Source organism: Camarhynchus parvulus, chromosome 6, assembly GCF_901933205.1.
Source record: "Camarhynchus parvulus chromosome 6, STF_HiC, whole genome shotgun sequence".
Lineage (NCBI taxonomy): Eukaryota > Metazoa > Chordata > Aves > Passeriformes > Thraupidae > Camarhynchus > Camarhynchus parvulus.
In genome coordinates, this window is record NC_044576.1 from 17,542,999 (window position 1) to 17,563,090 (window position 20,092).

The window sequence follows — 20,092 nt, forward strand, 5'->3', positions numbered from 1 at the left end:
AGTGGATGGTTTGTGGCGTCTTAGCAAATAAGGATTGCATTATTTTTCACCTTCAGTCATCTCTCTTGCTACAGAATGGACAGGTGTTGCTTTGTCCAAATACATGAAGGTTGAAATTTAGAGGGAGAACCAGAGAGGGTTATTCAAGTGGTGGTTCTATGAATGTTTCTTGTATCAGCAGAGATGTTTGAAATCTTTAGGGAAGGGTGAGAAGGTTAAATTTTTGTTCACCTGGATCATTTCATTGATCTTATTTGAAGAATTGCATATCAAACTATTACATAAGTAGGATGATAGAGGTGGTAAGATAAGCTGTGTGGAAGGTTATCATGGAAGTGGAATAATTTTGATGAAACATTCATGCACTACACCCTGAGACGTCACTCTAAATTCCAACATGAAAACGTGACACTGAATTCTAGTGTACCAACTAACCAACTGCAATTGTGAAACTTGGAAAATCTACACTCCCATTGCTAAAATAAGCATAAACATGTGGGGATTTTTCAAGCTGCAGATGGTAGTGACAAAATGTGAGATTTGAGATAAGCTAGTTACCAAAGTTAAGATTCAATCCTGCAACATGCTTTTTAACGAGAAAACCTCACAAAATTCTCTGCTTGCACTGTGGTTTTAATATAATTGCATAAATATATTTTGACAAGATCATAAAATTCCCCTTAGTCTTTCTATATCAGCTGTTATAGCAGTGGGACAGCTTGGCTACTTTCAGTGGCCAGACTGCCATGCTTTGATCACAAATCCAACACACGCCTGACATTAAATTAACATGTATTCTTCAAAGAAGTTGATGCTGTAGATTTATATCTTAAATGAGCTCCTAATGTACAGTCTTGATAGAGATATTTATCTCCTTTGATGATGGTGCTCTATTAGATGGTAATATTTCTTTTCATAGAAGAATGATTTTTTTTAAAATACATTATGTCATGAAAGAATGTCTGTGACAAACAAGCTCTCACATTCTGTGTTTACTCATGTATTTTTAGAATCCTGTCTTACAAAATCCTGAGTATGCACAGCTACCAGTGTTTCAGTGGAGACTGAGATATGCACAAAGTCACTGGAATGAGCCTTTGTCAAGTTTATGACCTAAACGTCTTTTAAACTGCTTACAAAACAGATTTCTGTTCTGAGTTTACCTTCCCTGTGTGTGACTGTGTATGTGACTCACACGTATGTGTCACTCATGGAGCAGCTGCAGTCCCAGGTTTTTATTACTGCTGATATTGATTGCAATTCTGGAGCTTCAGAAAAGCACCTTGCAGGAGGAGAGCATTAACAGGAGTAACCTCACTTTCCTCATCCTTGGGCTGAGGGCTTAGGGTGAGAGGCTAAGACATGATGGGTTTTTTCCCCAGGATGTGCCTAATTTCTCTCTGAATTATGTCCTCATAGAACATTCACTCTTAGGTATTATTTATAGATTCAACTGTTTTTGGAGCTGACATCTTGACATTGCCCACCACATTGCATTTGAGGGGTAGCTCCACCTTTTCTGTGTCAAGACCCCATGTGCGAAAAACATAATGTCAAACTTTGTGACCTGCTGAGCAGCTTTACCTGGCAAACGGGGCATGAAGCAAGAGAGATCTGATGGGGCTACATGGTAACCAGGAAATATATAGCTTTATTGTAGGACACAAGTGAAAAAGAATCTAATATAAAAGTATCTTTCTTCTCTACAATTTAGCACAAATATACCTCCCAAGTCAGGTAACCACAAGTTGCATAGGAGTATCTATCACCTGGTACATGGTCAGTCCCACATTTCAGGGGACAAAAGAGATGAATACATAATTCACAAACATAATCTTTTTTAAGAATCTTACCTCTCCTGTGTCCTCGGTTAGACAGTATCAAAGATGTACTTTCAGAAATACTATTAGAGTCACTATAATCCACAGAGAGTTGTCTGTAATCTTCTGTTGACTGACTATAGTTCATTAGTCTGGGCCCTTTGTCTGGAAACAGGAAGGAAATGTGGTGAATCATATACTTTGATTATAATTCATTGTATTTTTCTTGCACACTGACTTTACTTTGTTTGCAATCTCTCTTGTCCTTTTACAGAATCTCTGAAACATAATTTTAGTTTTAAAAAAAAGGAAGAAACAGAATGCTGTCTTGCAAAGTGCAGCTCACATATTTTCAATATAATTGACACCCTAATTCATTGAAGTCCTTTGGCAAGTGTAAGTCAAGTGACCTGAATCATGGGCAAACACAGAGATCACACCAGATACATTATCCCTAGAACCAGTGTAAGGAAACTAGCAGGAATTTGTGGCTAATATGGGGTTGAAAATGGGGCTATCCCTTTTGGCAGCAGCAGAATTTCTATCTACTTTTGCAAGTGTGAATCTACAAGGTCAGTTCTTGAGTAAGTGAACCAATATGGCTTGAGGCATAGTTTGGCTGTATGTTTCCAAAAGAATCCCCTTTTCTTATAAACAATAATACCTAATAGAAATGTTCCAGATGTATTTAAATCTGTGTTTGATTCTAGCTGATTTCATGGAGCATATGTGTGATTTGCTGAATAGGAATTGTATTGTTCATATGCCTAATGCTATTAAAAAAAAATCCTGTATAGCTTGGGCCAGCTTTCCCCTTGCTCCAAAATCAGAGATCACTGTCAAAGTGAACAGTACAGTGTGGACACTAGGAAAAAGAGGGAATTACTTATAGAGTTATAGAATTACTCTGAGGGATAATAAATCTTGATCTTGGTCAAATTAAATTAAAAATTGGTATATACTGTTTTACTTATATAGTGAGCAGGATTTGGCCTTGTCTTGAAATCACTCCAGCAATTCATGTGTGAATTTATAAAACATCTTCTGAATAGAAAATTAAACTAAAATTAAAAAAAAAAAAACAAACAAAAACCACAAATTTTTTCTTGAATAATCAAATAAGAGAGATGAATATATATTCCTTAATGGCAGGAGGATAACCTCTCAGAACCCCACCTTCAAAAATACACTGGAGTATGCAAAGTACAAAAGCAGTTTTGAAAGTAGAGGAGTTTTATATGCACAGGTTTTATGCAAAGTGCTTTAAGAGTCAAATCTGTGCAAGCTGATTTGTTATCATTGCTTCACAGCCCTGAGACTACTGTCCTTTGTGGAAATAAGGAAAAGAAACCTCACTGACTTGCCTCAGAGTCTTTCCATTATGAAGTAATTTATATGTACAGCAATAACTATCCTATCTAACACTACATGTAATCACCACAGCATGAAATTAAACAATCCATCTGCTTTGGGAAAGACACAGAAAAGGCTGTCTGTATCCTTATTAGAGAGTTCAGATTATAAATCTTTCTTTACCTTGGTGAAAATTCATCTGGGATGCCAGTGTTGAGGTGTCCAATATCTTTTCATGCAGTCTTTTCCTTATCACATGACTTCTGTTCAGCTGAGAGGCTGTGCTGTCTTCAGTGACCACCTGCTCTGTCTAGAAGGCAGTAATATTCAAAGTCACTGTCATATGATAGGTGAACTTCAGACTCTCAAAGTGAAGTGATCCTTGCCCTCTGGCTGTCAGAGGCTGCAGATCTGCTTTGGATAAGCAACTTCATTTTCTCAGAGTAACACAAAGCGGGACTGAGTGTGTTGGTTCCATGCTCTCATGCTAGCTAAGTTTAGTAGGGGACACCCTTTGTTGAAGTAGCAAAGAGAGTAAGAAAGAGTGCAAGGGAAAAAATTGTCTCAGAGTCTTAATGAATACTGATTGAAACAAAAAAAAATCTGATGTGTTTTCTTCTGTTGTCATTCAGCTTGTCAACAAAAATGGTTTTTGATATTTCAAATTTTGAAAAAACTTATGTGCTCATTTTTTAAAGACCTCATGTGGTCAGGCTTGATTGCACAGCAAATATTCAGTTCCACTCAGGACAATGACCTAATTTCCCAACATGATGTAAATGAGATTTCTTTGAATTTCATCAAGAAAGCCTGAAACCAGAATGTCAATGGAGAAATTTTTACTGTTGTGTAGAGTCCTTTACTTTGGCCAATATGAGGTCTTTGTAAAGGTCATGATTGCTTCAGTACTAACTAAAGAAATTAAGATACTGTAAATATAAAAGCTCAATCACTTCCCAGGAGTGTAGAAGTGGTGTGTAAGCCAGCTTCATTGCTTTATTTGCTTGTACATGTGCCCACGCAATTTCCTGCCTAGAAGTTTAGAACCAAATCTCACTTCCTTAATCCCTACAAACATTAATTTTGGCAGTCACTCACCTGTCTCCCATGTTGCTCACCTCTCTCACTGCAGAAAAGGAGATGACTGGAGCATGAGAGTAGTACTTACCTCACTGACACTTCCCACTGCAAACTGAACCATTCTCTTTATGTAGAATTTTGCTGGTAAGGAAGCAGATTCCTTCTGATGAGTTTCACATGCTTCCAGAATGGATTCAGGAGAAAGTCTTCTGTGTGGCAGATCTTCGCACAGTGTCAGCAAGAGTGTATGTAGTTGGTCACTCAGCTGGAGGGACTGAGTCAAAATAGGGGTACTGTTAAATGACATCTCCCAGGGGACTGAAATCCTATGTAAACTGGGATCAGGAATTTCTGTAAGCCTTCCTGTAAGCCTGGGTGAGAAACATGCACTGAATTCCTTTAGACTTTGGGAGAATTCCAGACAAGCAGCATAACAGCATTGAATGACCCTTTAGTGGGATCCAGGATAGCCTTGGAGGGAATTGACATCTCCAAGAATGATTGTAGGCCCAATTAGGGGCTTCTTGGTGACAGACAGTTCAGTTTGCTCCAGAGCTTTGTTAATTAGACTGTGAATCAAAGATTCATGGAAGTAAGGTATGTGGTAGCATTAGCTTCAAAAAGTGAGGAGTTTTACCAGCCACAACTGTTGTCATAGAGACCAGATACTTATATTTTAAGGCCATTTAGTTTATAAAGCTTTTTCTCTTAGAATGTGAAGGGGAGGTTATATCTACTAGAAATCTGTGCTCTCCAAATTGAGAACAAGCAACCAAAAGCATCAATATAGAAATGAAGAAAAATGTATGTTGCAAGTCTTTCAAAGGATTCTAGGTAAGCAAGAAACTTATAATTTCAGCTTGCAGAGGTACTGATAGAATTTGCTCAGAAATAAGGGGAGTTATTTAGTTTTATTCTTCCATCCCATTTTTGAAAAAGCACATAAATGTGCACAGCACATGCCAACATGCCAACATGATGGTTTTTTTTAGTCCTGTCTATCTTTGAATAATAGAATCATGGAATAATTTAGGTTGAAAAAGACCTTTAATATCATTTTGTGCAATCATAAACCTAGCACTGGCAAGTCCACCACTAAGTCATGTCCGTAAGTGCCACAACTACACATCTTTTAAATACCTCCAAGGATAAGATTCAACCACCTTGCTGGTTTTTGAAGAAACAGGGGGGGTAAAAAAGAAAGGAAAGATGAGCTCCAACTAAATTCCCTGATTTGTGTGAACTGATATTTTTGGTGAAGATTGACCTTGACACAAGCTCTTAAATTCTTTTCTAGTGGTCCAAAACATAAAGCCCCTCTTAGTGATACTTAAGACTATGCCTCTCATTCTTTAAACCTACCAGAATAAATGAAAACAAAAATGTTTGTGTTACTGGCCTGGTTTGGAGGAACCTGGTAATCTGCTGACCAATAGAGGGTCATTCCTAAGGAATACACCAGCATCTGTCAAAACAGAAAAGGAAACCCTGTGTGAAATCAATACAGGAAATCAGTACAGGAAAGCCTCGTACTAGGCACACCATGTTTTTGTGTCTATGGTCACAAAATGGCAGAAGTCACAGAATCATAGAGATGATTTTTTAGAAAAACTAGACTAACTGTATCTAAAAGTAAAATAGTGACTCTTAGCTTATGGACTAGGTTGCATGCAATTAGTGATGTCTTTTCCTGGTTTTAAAAAACTGAGAGCTAGACATGATTAAGGGATAAGGGGTTTTTGCCTTGGTATTTTAATAAGGATCCTTATGGTGCACCATTTAACCAAGGTGGGATGTGCCACAATGCCCACACACGACAGATCACGTATACAATTTATAGACCTTACAAATTTGCATATCTCACAGGGGCGCCCCAGTGGGAGGCCTGGATGAATGGTGTGATATTTCCCCATTCAATGAATTCCCCCTGGATGGGCTGAATGTGTAGTTTACTGGGTATGTTCTAGACAGGACCTTGGTTTCCCAAGATACCGTAGGGTTTTCCAGCCTCCTACTACGAGGCCCTTAGGATGTTTGGTCTCCTGGCTTAATAAATTACTAGGGCTATGCTAAGTTATCAGGCTTAAGGAATTACAAGTATGCATGCTAAGAATACTGAGGATACATAAAAATTGCATAAAAGGTATGTAAAAGAAAAGGCAAAAAAAATCATCTCAGCATCATTAGCACTGTTCAGCTTGAGGGGCTGAGCCAGGCTGCCCTCTGCTCAAAGATGCCAGAAGTAGGGAAAGAAATCTGAACTCCTTTCTTAATTTTGAAGCTCTCCCACTGCTGATTAAAATTCTCCTCTACCTGTGGGACTGACTAGCTGTTATATGCAGGAAAATTACTGGAATAAGACTGCCTATTCCACAGCTTCATTTTTCTGCCTAGTGTCTAAGTGGTCAGTTGTGGGGGAATCTGAAAATACTATGTTCCGCCTGAGGGGAGTATGTGGTCTGAGTTGTATTTAAAACTTTAAGGTGCCTGAATGTTATATCTTATTGTCTTTCCAGAGACACTCATTTGTCAGAGAGAAGAAAAATAAATTGTTAACAAAGCTGAACATATTTCTGACTTCCTGGGACTGCTTCCACCCTCTGATTGTACAGATACTGCAGTCCTGCTGCTTCTGGGATTACAATTACCATATCTGCTTGAACACCATTTCATAGAAATATTCTTCCTTTCTGTAGGCCTTTACAAATAATACATTTCTTCAGGCCTGTGGGACTGATGTTCAAAATTGATTTTGATGTTGACATGCATGCTAATCCAACAATAAGCTGTGAGATACATATAACATCTTCCTAACTATAGCCTAATTGGATTAGTTTTATTAGAAATGGGATATGACAGTTGGTGCCTGGCAAGTTGCATTAAAACCCACAAGCTTGTCTTCATGAGGTGCTGTCTAGATGGACTTTGCAATATACCTCACCTTTGTTAGTCCAAAGTGCTGGTTTTTACTTGGGCGGTGGAGCAATTCTGGTGCACTGAAAGGGGCAGCTTCTGTCTGAGATGCATTGTTTTGGAAAGACAAATTTCCTTCAGCAGACAGTAGTACTGACCATGGGCAAATCACACAGATGGCAGGGTCTGAAAAATGTTGAAGTTGATAAAATGGAGATCTTAATGTTTAATTCACTGTACTCAGAAAATCATATTTCTGGCATCTCACCTGCATAACCAAACTCATCACTGGAGATGTACCCAGAATTACTTGCCTGACTGGGGACCTTACTGGTCCTGAGCCACAGACTTTCTTCCCAGCCTGACCTCAGACCTGCCTTGTCACTGTGGTCTTGCTGGGCCTTCTGACCATGGTTACCTTCAACTAGTGTTCTCTTTTGCTCCTTCCATGTTTTCTGTAGTGTGGTATGCAAACAAAAGTCACACATGCTGGGAAGCTTGTCTGTTTTAGGAACAGCTAGCCAGCTTGCACTTCATCCTAGTGGAGAATACCTGGCCTTCTGTAGGGCTGGCCAGCCAATGAGTGCCATTCCTGCCTAACCTGGCAGTGCCCCAGCACACCGGGAATATTCTGTGCCAAGTGGTGCTGATCATCATGAGATCTGGCATGATTTATTGCATCATGCACAGCACAGCAAATGTGGCAGCATTAGCCTTGAAAAGAGGCTGATTACAGAAACAATATAGCTGCAATTGAGAGATGTGGAGTCAGAGATATGCCTTACTCAACTGGGATGATGCTATGCGCTGGCAGGTAACCTTCCCTGTGCTCAAAGTAGCTGGAGCACTATGGATTCAGCTTCAGAATGACTCCAACTTGGCATCACTTTGGACCTGAGCTCTCTAAAGACAAGTTTTACCAGCCTTACACTCGGCCTGCAGCTCAGCTTGGTTGTACATCCCTACTTCTTCTTGGTTTAGTTTTCATATTCTGATACCCTAAATTTATCTGGTGTAGCATAGGGAACATAGGCTGATTATATCTTAAAAAAAAAAATTGTTTTGTTAAGTCAGCAATCACAAGAGCATAGTATCAGCTTAGTGTCTGGCACAGAGTCAATAGATGCACCTATGCTGAACCTATCCAGGTGGGTATCTTGGGTATCTCTGTGCTTCACTCCTTTGCACATTTATGGTGCTTGTATTTTCTGGGCTATTCTATCCCCTTGTTGCACCAGTTAATAGAAAACTGATGGTATAGTCAACCTGCTGTAGTGTTCCAGCCCATTAAAAACTAGTTGGTAATGAATTTTCACTCCTCCAGCTATAGTAGAAGTTACACATCACTTGGTTTCTGTATTTCGCATTGTGATTCTACATGCTTATGAGGTAAGAACACGTCTCATCCATTCTCCCCTCAAAAGGAATACCCATTCACATAAACAGTTCTCAAAATGTGACAGGTTGCTCAGCTGTGCTCTCTTGTTGTTGCTCAGTTGTGCTCTGTGCTCTCTCAAGCTGGCCTGCTTGGCAAGCAAGCATCATAATGATAAGTCACATTATTATCATCAAGGATAAAATCTCTTACCAGCTGAATGGAGAGCCATGTGGATTTGTCTGCCCTTTTCTATCTGTCCATGAAGGACATGAGCCTAGCTGGCACTGCACTTTCTCTGGGTGCATGTTATTCAGACTTCAGGAAGGACTCTTCTGTCTGCATATAATTGTACTTGGATTAATTACTACCTGATGTTTAATTTGAAAAAAAAAAAAGCCAAAACTGTGTGAAGATCTTCTATGTAGGCAGAGCAATCTGCACGTAATCCCAGCAGCACTGAAAGATTTCTCACTTTTATTAGCAATATACTGTTAGTGCCGTTAGTTTTTTTGTCTCCACCCCACCCCCACAAACAAACAAACTCAAAAGAATTAAAATAGCTCAAGAATTAATTTCCAACAGTAAGAACTCTTATAAATATGCTTGTCACCTCACCTTTGTGAAGATCCTCCAGAAGCTGCATTGTGGACAGGTACAGGAGTGCCCATATTTCTTCTTCCTCCAGAGGGCTTCCTTTTGCCCACAGGACCTCGGCCAATGTCACACAGGAACTGCTCATGCCTGCTGCAGTAGATACTGGGGTTTGGACACAGTAAAATAGACTGAACTGCTCAAGACAAGCCCTACTGATTATACCTGTACCCTTCTCTCACAGTAAGAAATGCTTTGTGAACCACCCTGCTTTATTTGTTCAGAATAGGTGGGTATTGTTTATCCTTGTCTTAATCTGAGTAAATAAAGGGGACTGAACTGAGTGACTTCCTGTAATCTTTTTGAGCCCTTTCACTCCTCATTTGAAAGCAGTCATAAGATTCTGTGGAGAGTAAATAGCTTTTACTCAGGAGGTCCTTCATGAATATGTGCTGCTCAGATTTTATGAGTGGTTATTTGAATGACAGGTGATTGATTTTGCTGCTTAATTGGATTTTCCTGACTATAAAAACATTACAGAGTTTATCTAAGAAAAAAAGAATACAATGCAGAAGATATGCCCTGTAACATAAAAGGTTTATTAACATTGCAACAGGGCAATTAAATTCATTAATTGCTCAGCAGATTGATCAGTAAAAGCTGGTAGATTCTTACTGAATTAATTGATTAGAGATTTTCTTGCTCACATATCTGAGACTCAGTGCTTGCAATTCATCCCTTCCAATATACATATAAACTTGCTTTGTTTCACTAAACCAAATTAAAAGATTATTCTCTTTTTAAACTACTGAATAGCAATTTAGTGGCTCCCAGCACACTGTCCTATCTGACAGGTACATAAGACCTAGCAGAAGAATGTGGATCCACACACTCATGCTGTTTTGTCTCAGTTGAAACACAGCTTCAGATCGTTTAGAGAAAGGCACTCTGTAGTGAATCATAATTTCATGTCCTACCTACTGGAAGATTATTTTCCTAATCCCAGCCAACCAGAAACTGAGTTGTGACTTGAAGCATTATGGCTGATTTCCCTTCAAATGTTTTGTCATGCTAAATATTCTCAAAGAAGGCTTTGCTCTTCATAAATGCACTTGATCTTTCCATCTAATGAGGTTTCTGTTTCTGTAATTTACTAATCTAGTCAGAGCTGCTCTAGGTCTACACATCAGTAAGAAAAACTGAATCCAATCTTCAAATTTCCTAAAAATTTTTGAACAGCTTTTGCTATTACTCTCCTGTAACAGCCCCACAGGTTTATTTGATGGTGTGTAAATAGGGGAATAATAAGAAAAGTTAGAAGTGATCCATTTACTGATTTGAGTTTTGACATTGTCTGTAGACCAGCAGTGAGGACACTATAGCCTGGGATGCTGCTGTCACATAAAGGATTGTAAACACTGTAAAATGAGTTCACTCACAGCCTTAGCACAGCTCTTGCCCTCCCAAACTTCTTCACTCTCTGTACACAGCCCACTTACTGCCACCATTTGCTCTGTGCCAGCAATAGAACTCTTTGTGTCTTACAGCTGGTTGCTTTGCCAAATCCCCGTTCAGTATGGACTCCTCAAGGGGTAACTGGAAGAGCAGCACAGTGTAGGACCAGCTTGTTGCTGATTAATAGACTGCTCAGAGTTTGCTTCATGGGGTCTTGTCCTGGCTCACTAGCTTGCAAACAAGGAATCACAACATAGAAGGAATGATCCCTTGTAGCAACCACCACAGGATTATAGACCAACCTAGTGACATTTTAAACAGAACTAGAGTCCTAATTTTAGTCTCTGTAGCTTCAAAGGGCAGTAAAGCTTCTTACAAACCTAACCTTAATTAGAAGAGACAGACAAATCTTCTTAATCTAAGCCATCACCGTTTCTCTTAATAATAAATTACTGTGATAACATTTCACTTAACCCTGTGGTACTGGGACTAAGCAATAAATTCACATACCCAGAGCAGAATCTGTGTGGCTTCTCTATACAGGTAATCCACCAGATTGCACTTAGTGCTGTCTTAGTTGAGACTGTGCTGGGGAAAGAAGTGCTGCATCCTCCGTTTTAGTTAGAATTGCTGATATTTCTAACTAGCTTAAGTTACTCAATAAGAAACTACCCAAAGTGCAGGTCTTACAGCTTTATAGAACCAAAGTGAAATCAGCAGTTACACCAAAGATGCTTTTGTAGAGAATGTTTTTTCCTAAGAGTAATGTCTCAGATCAATACTAAATATGAATTAAATGAATTCTGCTATCAATTATATCCAAGCTTCTTGAAAAAATATTAGATTGTATGGCCATGGAAATCATAATCTCATTAACAAATTATTGCTTTAAAACAATGTGGAGTTAGGCAATGTGCTATTTTACAATCAAATTGGCAACTGGTTTTTAAACACACTCAGAATGCCCTGTATCTTTAGGCTGTGTTTTTGACTTCTGATTCTTGAGATGATGTGATATTTAACAAAAGTCTGACTGTGTGAGTGCTTGGGGAAAAAACTATAGCCAGGCTACACTATGTGTATTATAGAGAATAAAAGGGATGGAAAGATATTGTTATCATTGTAGCACCGGCCATGTTCAGGGTCCCTCAGTTTAGTAAAATCTGTGATCCAGAACCAAATAATTCTGACCTTCAAACAACCTACAACTCATAAGACAAGGCATACAAATGAGGAGGCAAGAAGGAAAAATTGACAGCAACTTTGCAAAAAGGGTTTTTTTTTCAGTAACACTACATATCAGGAAATTATGCTGGATCTGGTTGAGCCTGCAGGGGAAAATTAGAGCAGCAGAATGTAATCACCCACTTTGGAGTTTGGCCAGGATATCGAGGTTAATGTTTTTGTGACTGGAAAAAGTAGCAAAGAGCTTCCAGTGCCAATTTGTGTTTTGAGGTCAAAGGCTGATTTTGCTGATGTCTATGGAAGAAGATAGTTCCATCCAAATTAGCCTGAAATATCCTTCCTGCTCTAATCTTTGCAACACATTTATTTATTATGTGGCCTCTCTAAAGTCAACAGATTTTTCCAACTCTTCTTGCATAGATATGAAAAGTTTCATTGGGATGAGGCTAACCCATTCTATTGCCAGCAGTATCTGCCTATTTCTCACATTTTTTTTAATAATTAATTGGTGCATTTTGGTGCATTTTGTTTTATCATATGTGCAAGTTTTTGTCATTGAAAACTGGAATCAATGAAAGAAATTGAATTAATCATGAAAGTAAATGATCTACAGCTTTAGATCTGAAAATTTTTTAGACTTAGCAACAATTGTGCATTACTAATTTCATATGTCAAGGTCACCTTATTGGATTTGGCAGTCTTCTTTAGTAAAATGTAAAGGAGCAACTTGGCTTTGGTTAATCTTCGTCTTTACTTTTGCTGTTTTGTTTACTGTGTAAAGAAAGCAAAAGAGCTAAAAACTATTACTTTTGTAGGAAAACTGACCTTCCCTCATCAAACACAGTCAAGCGCATTAAATATCCTCAAGAGGAATGGGTCAGCTGGATTTCAAACTACATGACAGCCCTTTTCATTCCCACTTATCAGAGGGAATTTACTGGGGAGTAGGTTCAGATGTACAATAAGTTTTATGGCATCAAAGTCAGTCCATTATCTGGATGATGGTGAAAAAAGATGAAAGGAGATCATAGGACACACCAGTGAAGAAGATGATGAGGAAGGAGAAATCACATTTAGTTTTTGAAAATTCGGAGTCAAGATTGTTTCTGGTCTACTTGCAAAGACATGAAGCAAGAACAGATTTGTCCCATCTGGACATCCTGAAGAACAACTGGAAATGAGAACTCTGGCAAAACAGTTTGTGTATAAACACAAGAACTGCAATTACAACAACAACAAAGGATTAACCTTGGTAGGAATCAAGCATTCTGTGAACTGGAAGGGCCTCTGTCAAATCAGAAAGGCCTTTCAAATTTTTACTGCCTCAAAGCTGTTTATGCAGAGGTGTTGTCTTTTGTGTGACTGAACTTCCAGTTTTGCTTCATTGCTCTGTGTGTGTATATTGCAAAATACTTATCTGTAAACTTAACCAACACTTAATTTGCTGGAAGATGTAAACAAATGTAAATTTTGTAAACAATTCTGTCTAGGAAGGCCTATTTATGGTTTGGACATGTATGCCCATCACAGCCCCTCTATTATAATGAGGTGGCTAATTGATTTTGACTAGAGTGAGGTAGAGAGGGGCCACTTAACTAGGTGCCCTGAAAGACCTGAAAGGTTGCTAGCATTGGCCATGAACCTCACTAAAGGAGTGTAGGTGTGTACTGAGAGTAAAGTGAGAGGAACTTGGCGTGTAACTTCTTCCATTTGCACCACTGTATCCAGGAAAGGTTCCCTACTTATAACAGTCCATGGAAGCTGGTGTGAACCCACTACACTTTAACATGCCTGGAGTTGGCTAATACAGATTGTGCTTAATTTACCTGCAATGCCTGAGGATCCATCAGTCATTTTCAAGGGCAACTTTAAAGACTTAGAATTGCTTCTTCTAGTTGGCATTGAAGGACATACTGAAAAAACTAGACACAAGTCTATAAAGAGATGGTCTTCAGGCATCTTTCTCTAGACATGGTATTTTCCTTAGCCTTCTATCCCTTTCATCTGTTGTACTCCAATTTCTTAGCTATGTTAGCAGTCCCTTTTAAGTCTCAGGTGCTACCTGATAGTCTAAAAGCACCTTAAAAATGACCAAACCCAAGGGTGCTCAATCCTCAGGATAGCAAAAGGCAGAACTTCTTGTATTAGTGGCAGCAAGATGCAGTGGGGGAAAAGAAAGCTTTCTGAAAGAAGGGAATCAGCCACAGGACCTCAGGTGCTGGTCAGCAAGACTTCAAGCAATCTGCTTTCAAGACCAGGAAATATGGAAACTTGAAGTGACACTTTTCTAGGATGTTGGAGGGCTAATAAGTACTGAAAAGAGGTCCATAGAGACAGATGAACAAGACAGACTTGCTAATTCTGAAAGATCCTTTAAAATGAAAAGTAACGATGAAAGTGCGTTTTCAGTCAGCATCCTTTTACTTGACCAGGGTGCTGGACAGTGGGTTAATTACATATCAAGTAATGTAATTTCTGACCATATCCAGGTGAGGACCTCCACCAAGATAAAATCAGTCTGGCTTTCCTATCTCTTGGCTTTTTCTATGTGATTCTCACCATCAAAGGTTAATAACTGACTGTAACACATTGCTTTGAAGTGCCTCATATTTAAGAACAGGGATAAATTTGTATCTTTACATCTTTATGACACAAAAGTTCAGAAACTTCATCAAAAGGGCTGGAGGAATAGATGTAAATCAAAACACAAATAGTGTCTCATTAAGGGAGGAAAATCATTGTTTAATATCAAGTATTCCTAATACAGTAAGAAAAGTTCTTGCAGCCTATCTCAAGACTGGCTGCATAATTGAATTTGGAATACAAAATTAGGAGAATTAAAAATAGGATAAAAAATGGGATTGAGCGATAGTTTTGAAATAATGTCTGTTAATTTCAAAGTAAATTTACAGAATTTATGAACAACCTATCCTGAATATTTTCTGTGGTCACCAATAGAAAAGGAATTATGTATCAAACACTCTGCCTCTGACTCCTCTGAGTCATGGTGGCAGGAACAGCATTTGGCATGAACCTGCATTCAGTAGGAAGTATCTCCAGGAAAATACTGATTTCCTTTGTGCCCTTAAAAATCATATAGTTATAAAATTGAATGTAGAGACAATTTTGAAATTTAAAATTATCCTAGCGTGCATACAGATTAAATGTTTGATATAGATAATAATTTCTGAATTAAAATGGGAAGATATGACTTGCTTTTTATGGAGGCACAAGATTATTCCAAAACAGAAATTAATCTGATTCTGGGTCTCCACAGACAGTTTGGGATCAGTGAAATAATTTTGCTGCACTGAAGTGTCTACATTCAAATATTCTTAAATGAACAGTTTTCACATGACGATCGCAATTCTTTGTTGCTCGGGCCTTCATGTTTTGCTTCTTAAAAAACCCCCAAACACTGAAAAAAAACCAACTGAAATCCTGTAAATTTGAATACTGTATTGAGATTTTGAGAGATGTTGGTCTCCAAAATATTTAGGACTAGGTAGTTAGAAGATCCTGAAGAATAAATGAAAGCTGTGACCAAACTGCAAGTGACAACTCTAAATCTTTTTTGTTTTCATCTGATTCATAACAACCCACAAAACTGTAACATGCAAGAGGAAAGAAGATGATCACATCAGCCTGTAACCATGAGCTTTGAATAGTGTCTGATTACATCTATTTTGTTGATGATTGTTCTGATTTAATACTTCAGGTTGTATTCTCTTCTTGAAGAACAATGTTCTTCCATAAGAAAAATCAAAGTTATAAAAATATATTTTACTAAGAAATGACAACTAAATATATTTGCTTTACAGGCAATATTAATCTAGAGCATGTAAAATTGAAAACACAAGTAAATTCTTAAAATATATTTAAATACAGTTCAAATTGAATTAAGGTAATTCAATTGGTTATTGCTACCACCAAATTGTTACTGAAAATTGTAAGGGAAATACAGAAAAAACTGTATTGAAAATAAATATAGTATCTTAAGTATCTCAGTCATAAATGTATGCATATTTTAGAGAAATGGAAAGGAGACTCTGGGGACAGAAGGTGCCTGCCTTGTGTACTTTAGACTTTCTTAAATGTCTACATTAAACTCTAAGCCTCTTCTGTATATAATACATATTGAGCCAAATCCAGTAACCCTTTTATATATATTTAAAGAGTTCTGGATACATGCTATCATTCATAATATTATGTTTTTTATCTGGATACATAAGCGCAGTAACTGGATAAAAAAGCTGAATATTTTCTTATTCCTTACTTAAGAACAACCTACTGCTTGTCCATGCTATTACAGCAAATTTTAACTATGTGCAGAGTTTGAAAAGATATGTGCAAAGTTTGAAAAGACTGAAAAGAGCACATCTTTTGAAAATTACACTTTAATTTACATCATAACCTCATTTATTCACATATATTCCACATACAAATTTTATACTCTAACTCACCGTAAACTTGTTATAATTTTGGAGAGAACACACAATATTTCTCATACCAGAGAGATGAATCTCATTAAATATGAAATTTAACTCTCTGAAATATGGGCTGGAAATGTGTGGGTTTATAATTGGAATAAACACTTAAAATGCTGTTTAAAACTTCTATTCAAATAAAGTAAGGCAGAGCCAAATCTGCAAACAATGACAAGTCAATAAGGGAGTTGCCTTGTTGCTAAAGCATGAACTTGCTTTGTAAAGATTGTGTCTCAAAAATTATAGCTGAAGTGAAGCCTTCATTATATGGTATTTTTTCACTCTCTATTAGAAATTATTTTATTTCCTTTCTAGAAGCTTGTACTTAAATAAATAGGACGATTAACCAGACTATTGCAAGTTATTCAGCACTGAAGGGGGATAAAATTTCATTGCTACAGAAAGATTAATTTCTTTTCTAGGAAATCATAAACTTCACATGAGGTGGAGCAGTTTCTGAACAGTCTAATCTTTGAAGGAGAGAGTTGAAATCTAGTTCCTCAATAGTGAAGGTATGTGCCTCTCTATGGGAATTTCATGAGCTGGGTGGTAAGGATGCTATAAGTTTGATTTTATTACAAGACCTACGGACATTGTTCCTTAAAGACACAAAGTGCTATTGATACCAAAAGAAAATTTAGAAAAACCCAGCATCCTACAAAATCAGACTTATAGGGTCAAATTCCTATTTCCTCTGTACTTTAAAAGGAACCTATAGTGAATTTCAGAGGAAAATGTTACACTGTCTGCAGTTTGCAAGTAGATATTCTTTCAATAGAAGTGCCTAGAAAGATATCACTGGATAACTGCAATCAAAAGAAAGTTGTACTATGTTCATTCTTGCAAAGTTTATATGTCCCTTCTCCTCTGCCCCAGCTGATGCCAAGTGCCAAGGACCTCATAGAATATCTGTCTATGGTAGACAGCTCCTGCCTCTAAAGTAGCCAGTGCTACTTTTCTTTGCTTTTTTACATGTACCTTTCATAAAAGCTCATTCTACATGAGAGTAGACCAGACTGGTGGCCCAGAATTAAATCTAATACATCTAATACATTATCTACATTGTTCTAGGACTTCAAAGATTGAAGCTTCAAAGCTCTCTGCTGCTGCTGCAGTAGGGCAGAAATAGTAGGGCAGTAGAACTCAAGCATCATGGTAATGTTTCTCTTTTAAATTAATTGATTTATGTCCTTTTTAAGGCATTATTAATTCTCTGAGATGAGCAGCCTTGTGCCAGACATAGGGACAGGGAATGAAGGGTCAAGTGATATGCTGATGCTGAGGTTAATAGGTAGCACCACAACACAGGTAAAAGAACCTGAGCAGGCTGTACACCAGCTTCTTCAGGTACTAAAGGAAAATGTCCTAAATGAAAGATGAAGAGCTAAGATTTTGGATTATATTGTCCAGTCGTCCCAAATTCTCTCCATAGCTTCTCACATCTAATCCTGTTGTAGTCAATGCTGCTGTGGTTTTGCTTATTGTTAAAGAGAGTTCTTGAGTTCTGACAGTGCCACAGTTACACCTTTGCTTGCAGAAGAGAGATATTCAAAGCTTCTGATCTTGATTCTGATGTTGACTGGTTCTTTTACTTGAGAAAGACTCAGCCTCTTTACTATGTCATTGAGGATGATGTGTTTTCCCGTCATTACTAATACACTTTACATGTACATAGTAAATTATCGGTATTTATATTCCTCTGGAATCTACATCTATAAATTTCTAGATCAGTATGTAAATTATGAAGCCTATGAGAAAACATCCAGAAAATGACATTGCTTTTATTTTAGAAACTGCAAACTGTAATGTAGGGGCTTGCTAAAAACATTGAAGACTAGTGGAGGAGAAATTAGGAAAGCAGTTTCTTAGTTAAGAGTCTTTAGTCACAGGTTGTAATCATTGGTAATCTTTCTGCTGTTTGGAGTTCAGTGCTCTTTCCAAAATAATAGTACTTAGTACAGATCCATGAAAAAATAATGTACTTAAACACGTTTTCCAGAACCATGTCAGCTGTGTTATGCAAACAAACACTTATCCCTGCCATAAGAGCAGGAACACTTTAGTGCCTTCCACTTTTTTGCCTTCAATAGGAAACAAGACTATGCTGAGGTACCTTGATATTTTAACAGCACAATTCTGTGGTAGGTGAATGTTTCTAACTCCCAAGAAGGCAAGAGGGACTGAGCACTGACATTCTGGATGACAATCCAGTCAGCTCTATATTATCATTTCTCATAGAAACAAGTAGCCTACTAATCAGAATTAGCTACTGATTTAAGAGAAATGAAATTATATTTAATGTAAAAAACTCAAACAACAAGGTAAATATTAGATACTGCTGTACAAAGCCAAGAAAATCAGTGATTTAATACTTATTTAATTGATAATGAGATTAAGAGAAATACGTAAGAACCTACCTGTACAAGTTGGACAGATGCCGCATCCAGAATAGTCTCTAATCTTCTATGTTTTTGCCTAATAATGGTTGTTTAGACCATAATAGTTGTAAATATAACATTAAACATATTCAGGTCTTGATTGGACTCCTGTTTCTTGGATTTTTCTCTTTCTCTTTCTTACCTTCTGTCTTCTCTCTTTCTTTCCCCCTTTCTTCCTTTCTTTCTCTTGCTTTGTTTGTATCTGTAACTAAGCACTGTGTGGTCTGGCAAGTGGCTAAGCAAGTAAACAGTGAGGTTCCTTCTCTTACTTGCAAGCCAAACCTAGCAGCTCCTGGTTTGAAGTTGAGGGCAATGTCATGTCTGCTAAGGCTGTTTACACGCCTTTTTTTTTTTTCTTTCTTTTCTTTTTTTTTTTTTTTTTTTTTTCCCTGGTAGTTCACTTGCCAGGTAATGAGAATCAGCTTTTAGGAAGTGGCTCAGTATAAACCTCTGGGTCTGTCAACTTACAAGGGCTCAATTGGATTACCTGACGCACACGGGAGCATTAGGTCTAAACCCCGTAGGCTGATGTCACTTTCAGCCCCCGGCCAATCCAGGGAGCAACAGCACAACCACAGCAGAGACTGATGGTCTGAGGGGTGAGTGTGTCTTTTATGAGCAGCAAAATCCTTCAGGCTCAATAAACAATGCAGATAAGATTTTGATGGGTCTACCTGGCAGGAAAATAAATGAACCAAAAACTGAAGGAAGAAAATTTGATCATTTTTCTAATATTGGCTAGTCTGAAAATTTTTTTGTTAATTACAGCAGGGTGCAGCTATGCTCAGAGCAGGGAAGAGGGAGCTCTTGCGATGCTGCAGGGCAACTGTGAGCTGGCTGTAAGAAGTGAAGGGAAAATGAAACCTTAGTAAAACAGAAGAGAATTCTACTGGACTTATTCAGTAAGCTCTTCACATTCGTTATTCCTCCATTTTCCCCAGCTCTGTTTCTCTTTAATTCTATTTTTTTGTTTTTGTTTTTGTATAAGTCCACCAATCTTCATTTGTTTAATTGTTCTCCCCATATTTTGTTCCTGAACAATGGAATTGGCAAGTGCATTTTCGTCTACAATCCTTATGGCAATAGCTCACAGATTATTGTAGCATAGATTTCCCTGTTCATGTCAAAATGAAAATCTTGGATTTCTTTCATTGCCTAACTGCATGCAACTAGTCATTTAAGTTCAACATGGGAAAAAAAAAGAACAAACCAGCCTCGTATTATTTTTTTTCTTTCTCAGTCACTGTGAATATTGCCACTGTTGTTCCTAGACCACACTCTGGATTTCACATTGAGTTTAGTCAACCCTTCCAGTGTATGAGTGTTGATGTGTGCTTTTGAGGAAAATATACAAGCTATGGTGTTCTTTACTTGTCTTTAAAGAAAATTTAT

General features: G+C 37.8%; 1 protein-coding gene across 1 annotated transcript in view; it reads right to left on the reverse strand.

Moving 5' to 3' along the window:
- FRMPD2 (FERM and PDZ domain containing 2) overlaps nucleotides 1-13,629 on the reverse strand; it is a 35,099-nt gene extending 21,470 nt beyond the window's left edge. The window contains exons 1-6 of the mRNA XM_030951288.1: nucleotides 13,602-13,629; nucleotides 9,160-9,300; nucleotides 7,195-7,352; nucleotides 5,653-5,718; nucleotides 4,342-4,527; nucleotides 3,357-3,483 (exon numbers count right to left, since the gene is read on the reverse strand). Of these exons, the coding sequence (XP_030807148.1) occupies nucleotides 3,357-3,483; nucleotides 4,342-4,527; nucleotides 5,653-5,718; nucleotides 7,195-7,352; nucleotides 9,160-9,300; nucleotides 13,602-13,629 (706 nt within the window). The remainder of the gene's footprint in view (nucleotides 1-3,356; nucleotides 3,484-4,341; nucleotides 4,528-5,652; nucleotides 5,719-7,194; nucleotides 7,353-9,159; nucleotides 9,301-13,601) is intronic.
- Nucleotides 13,630-20,092: the final 6,463 nt, after the last annotated feature.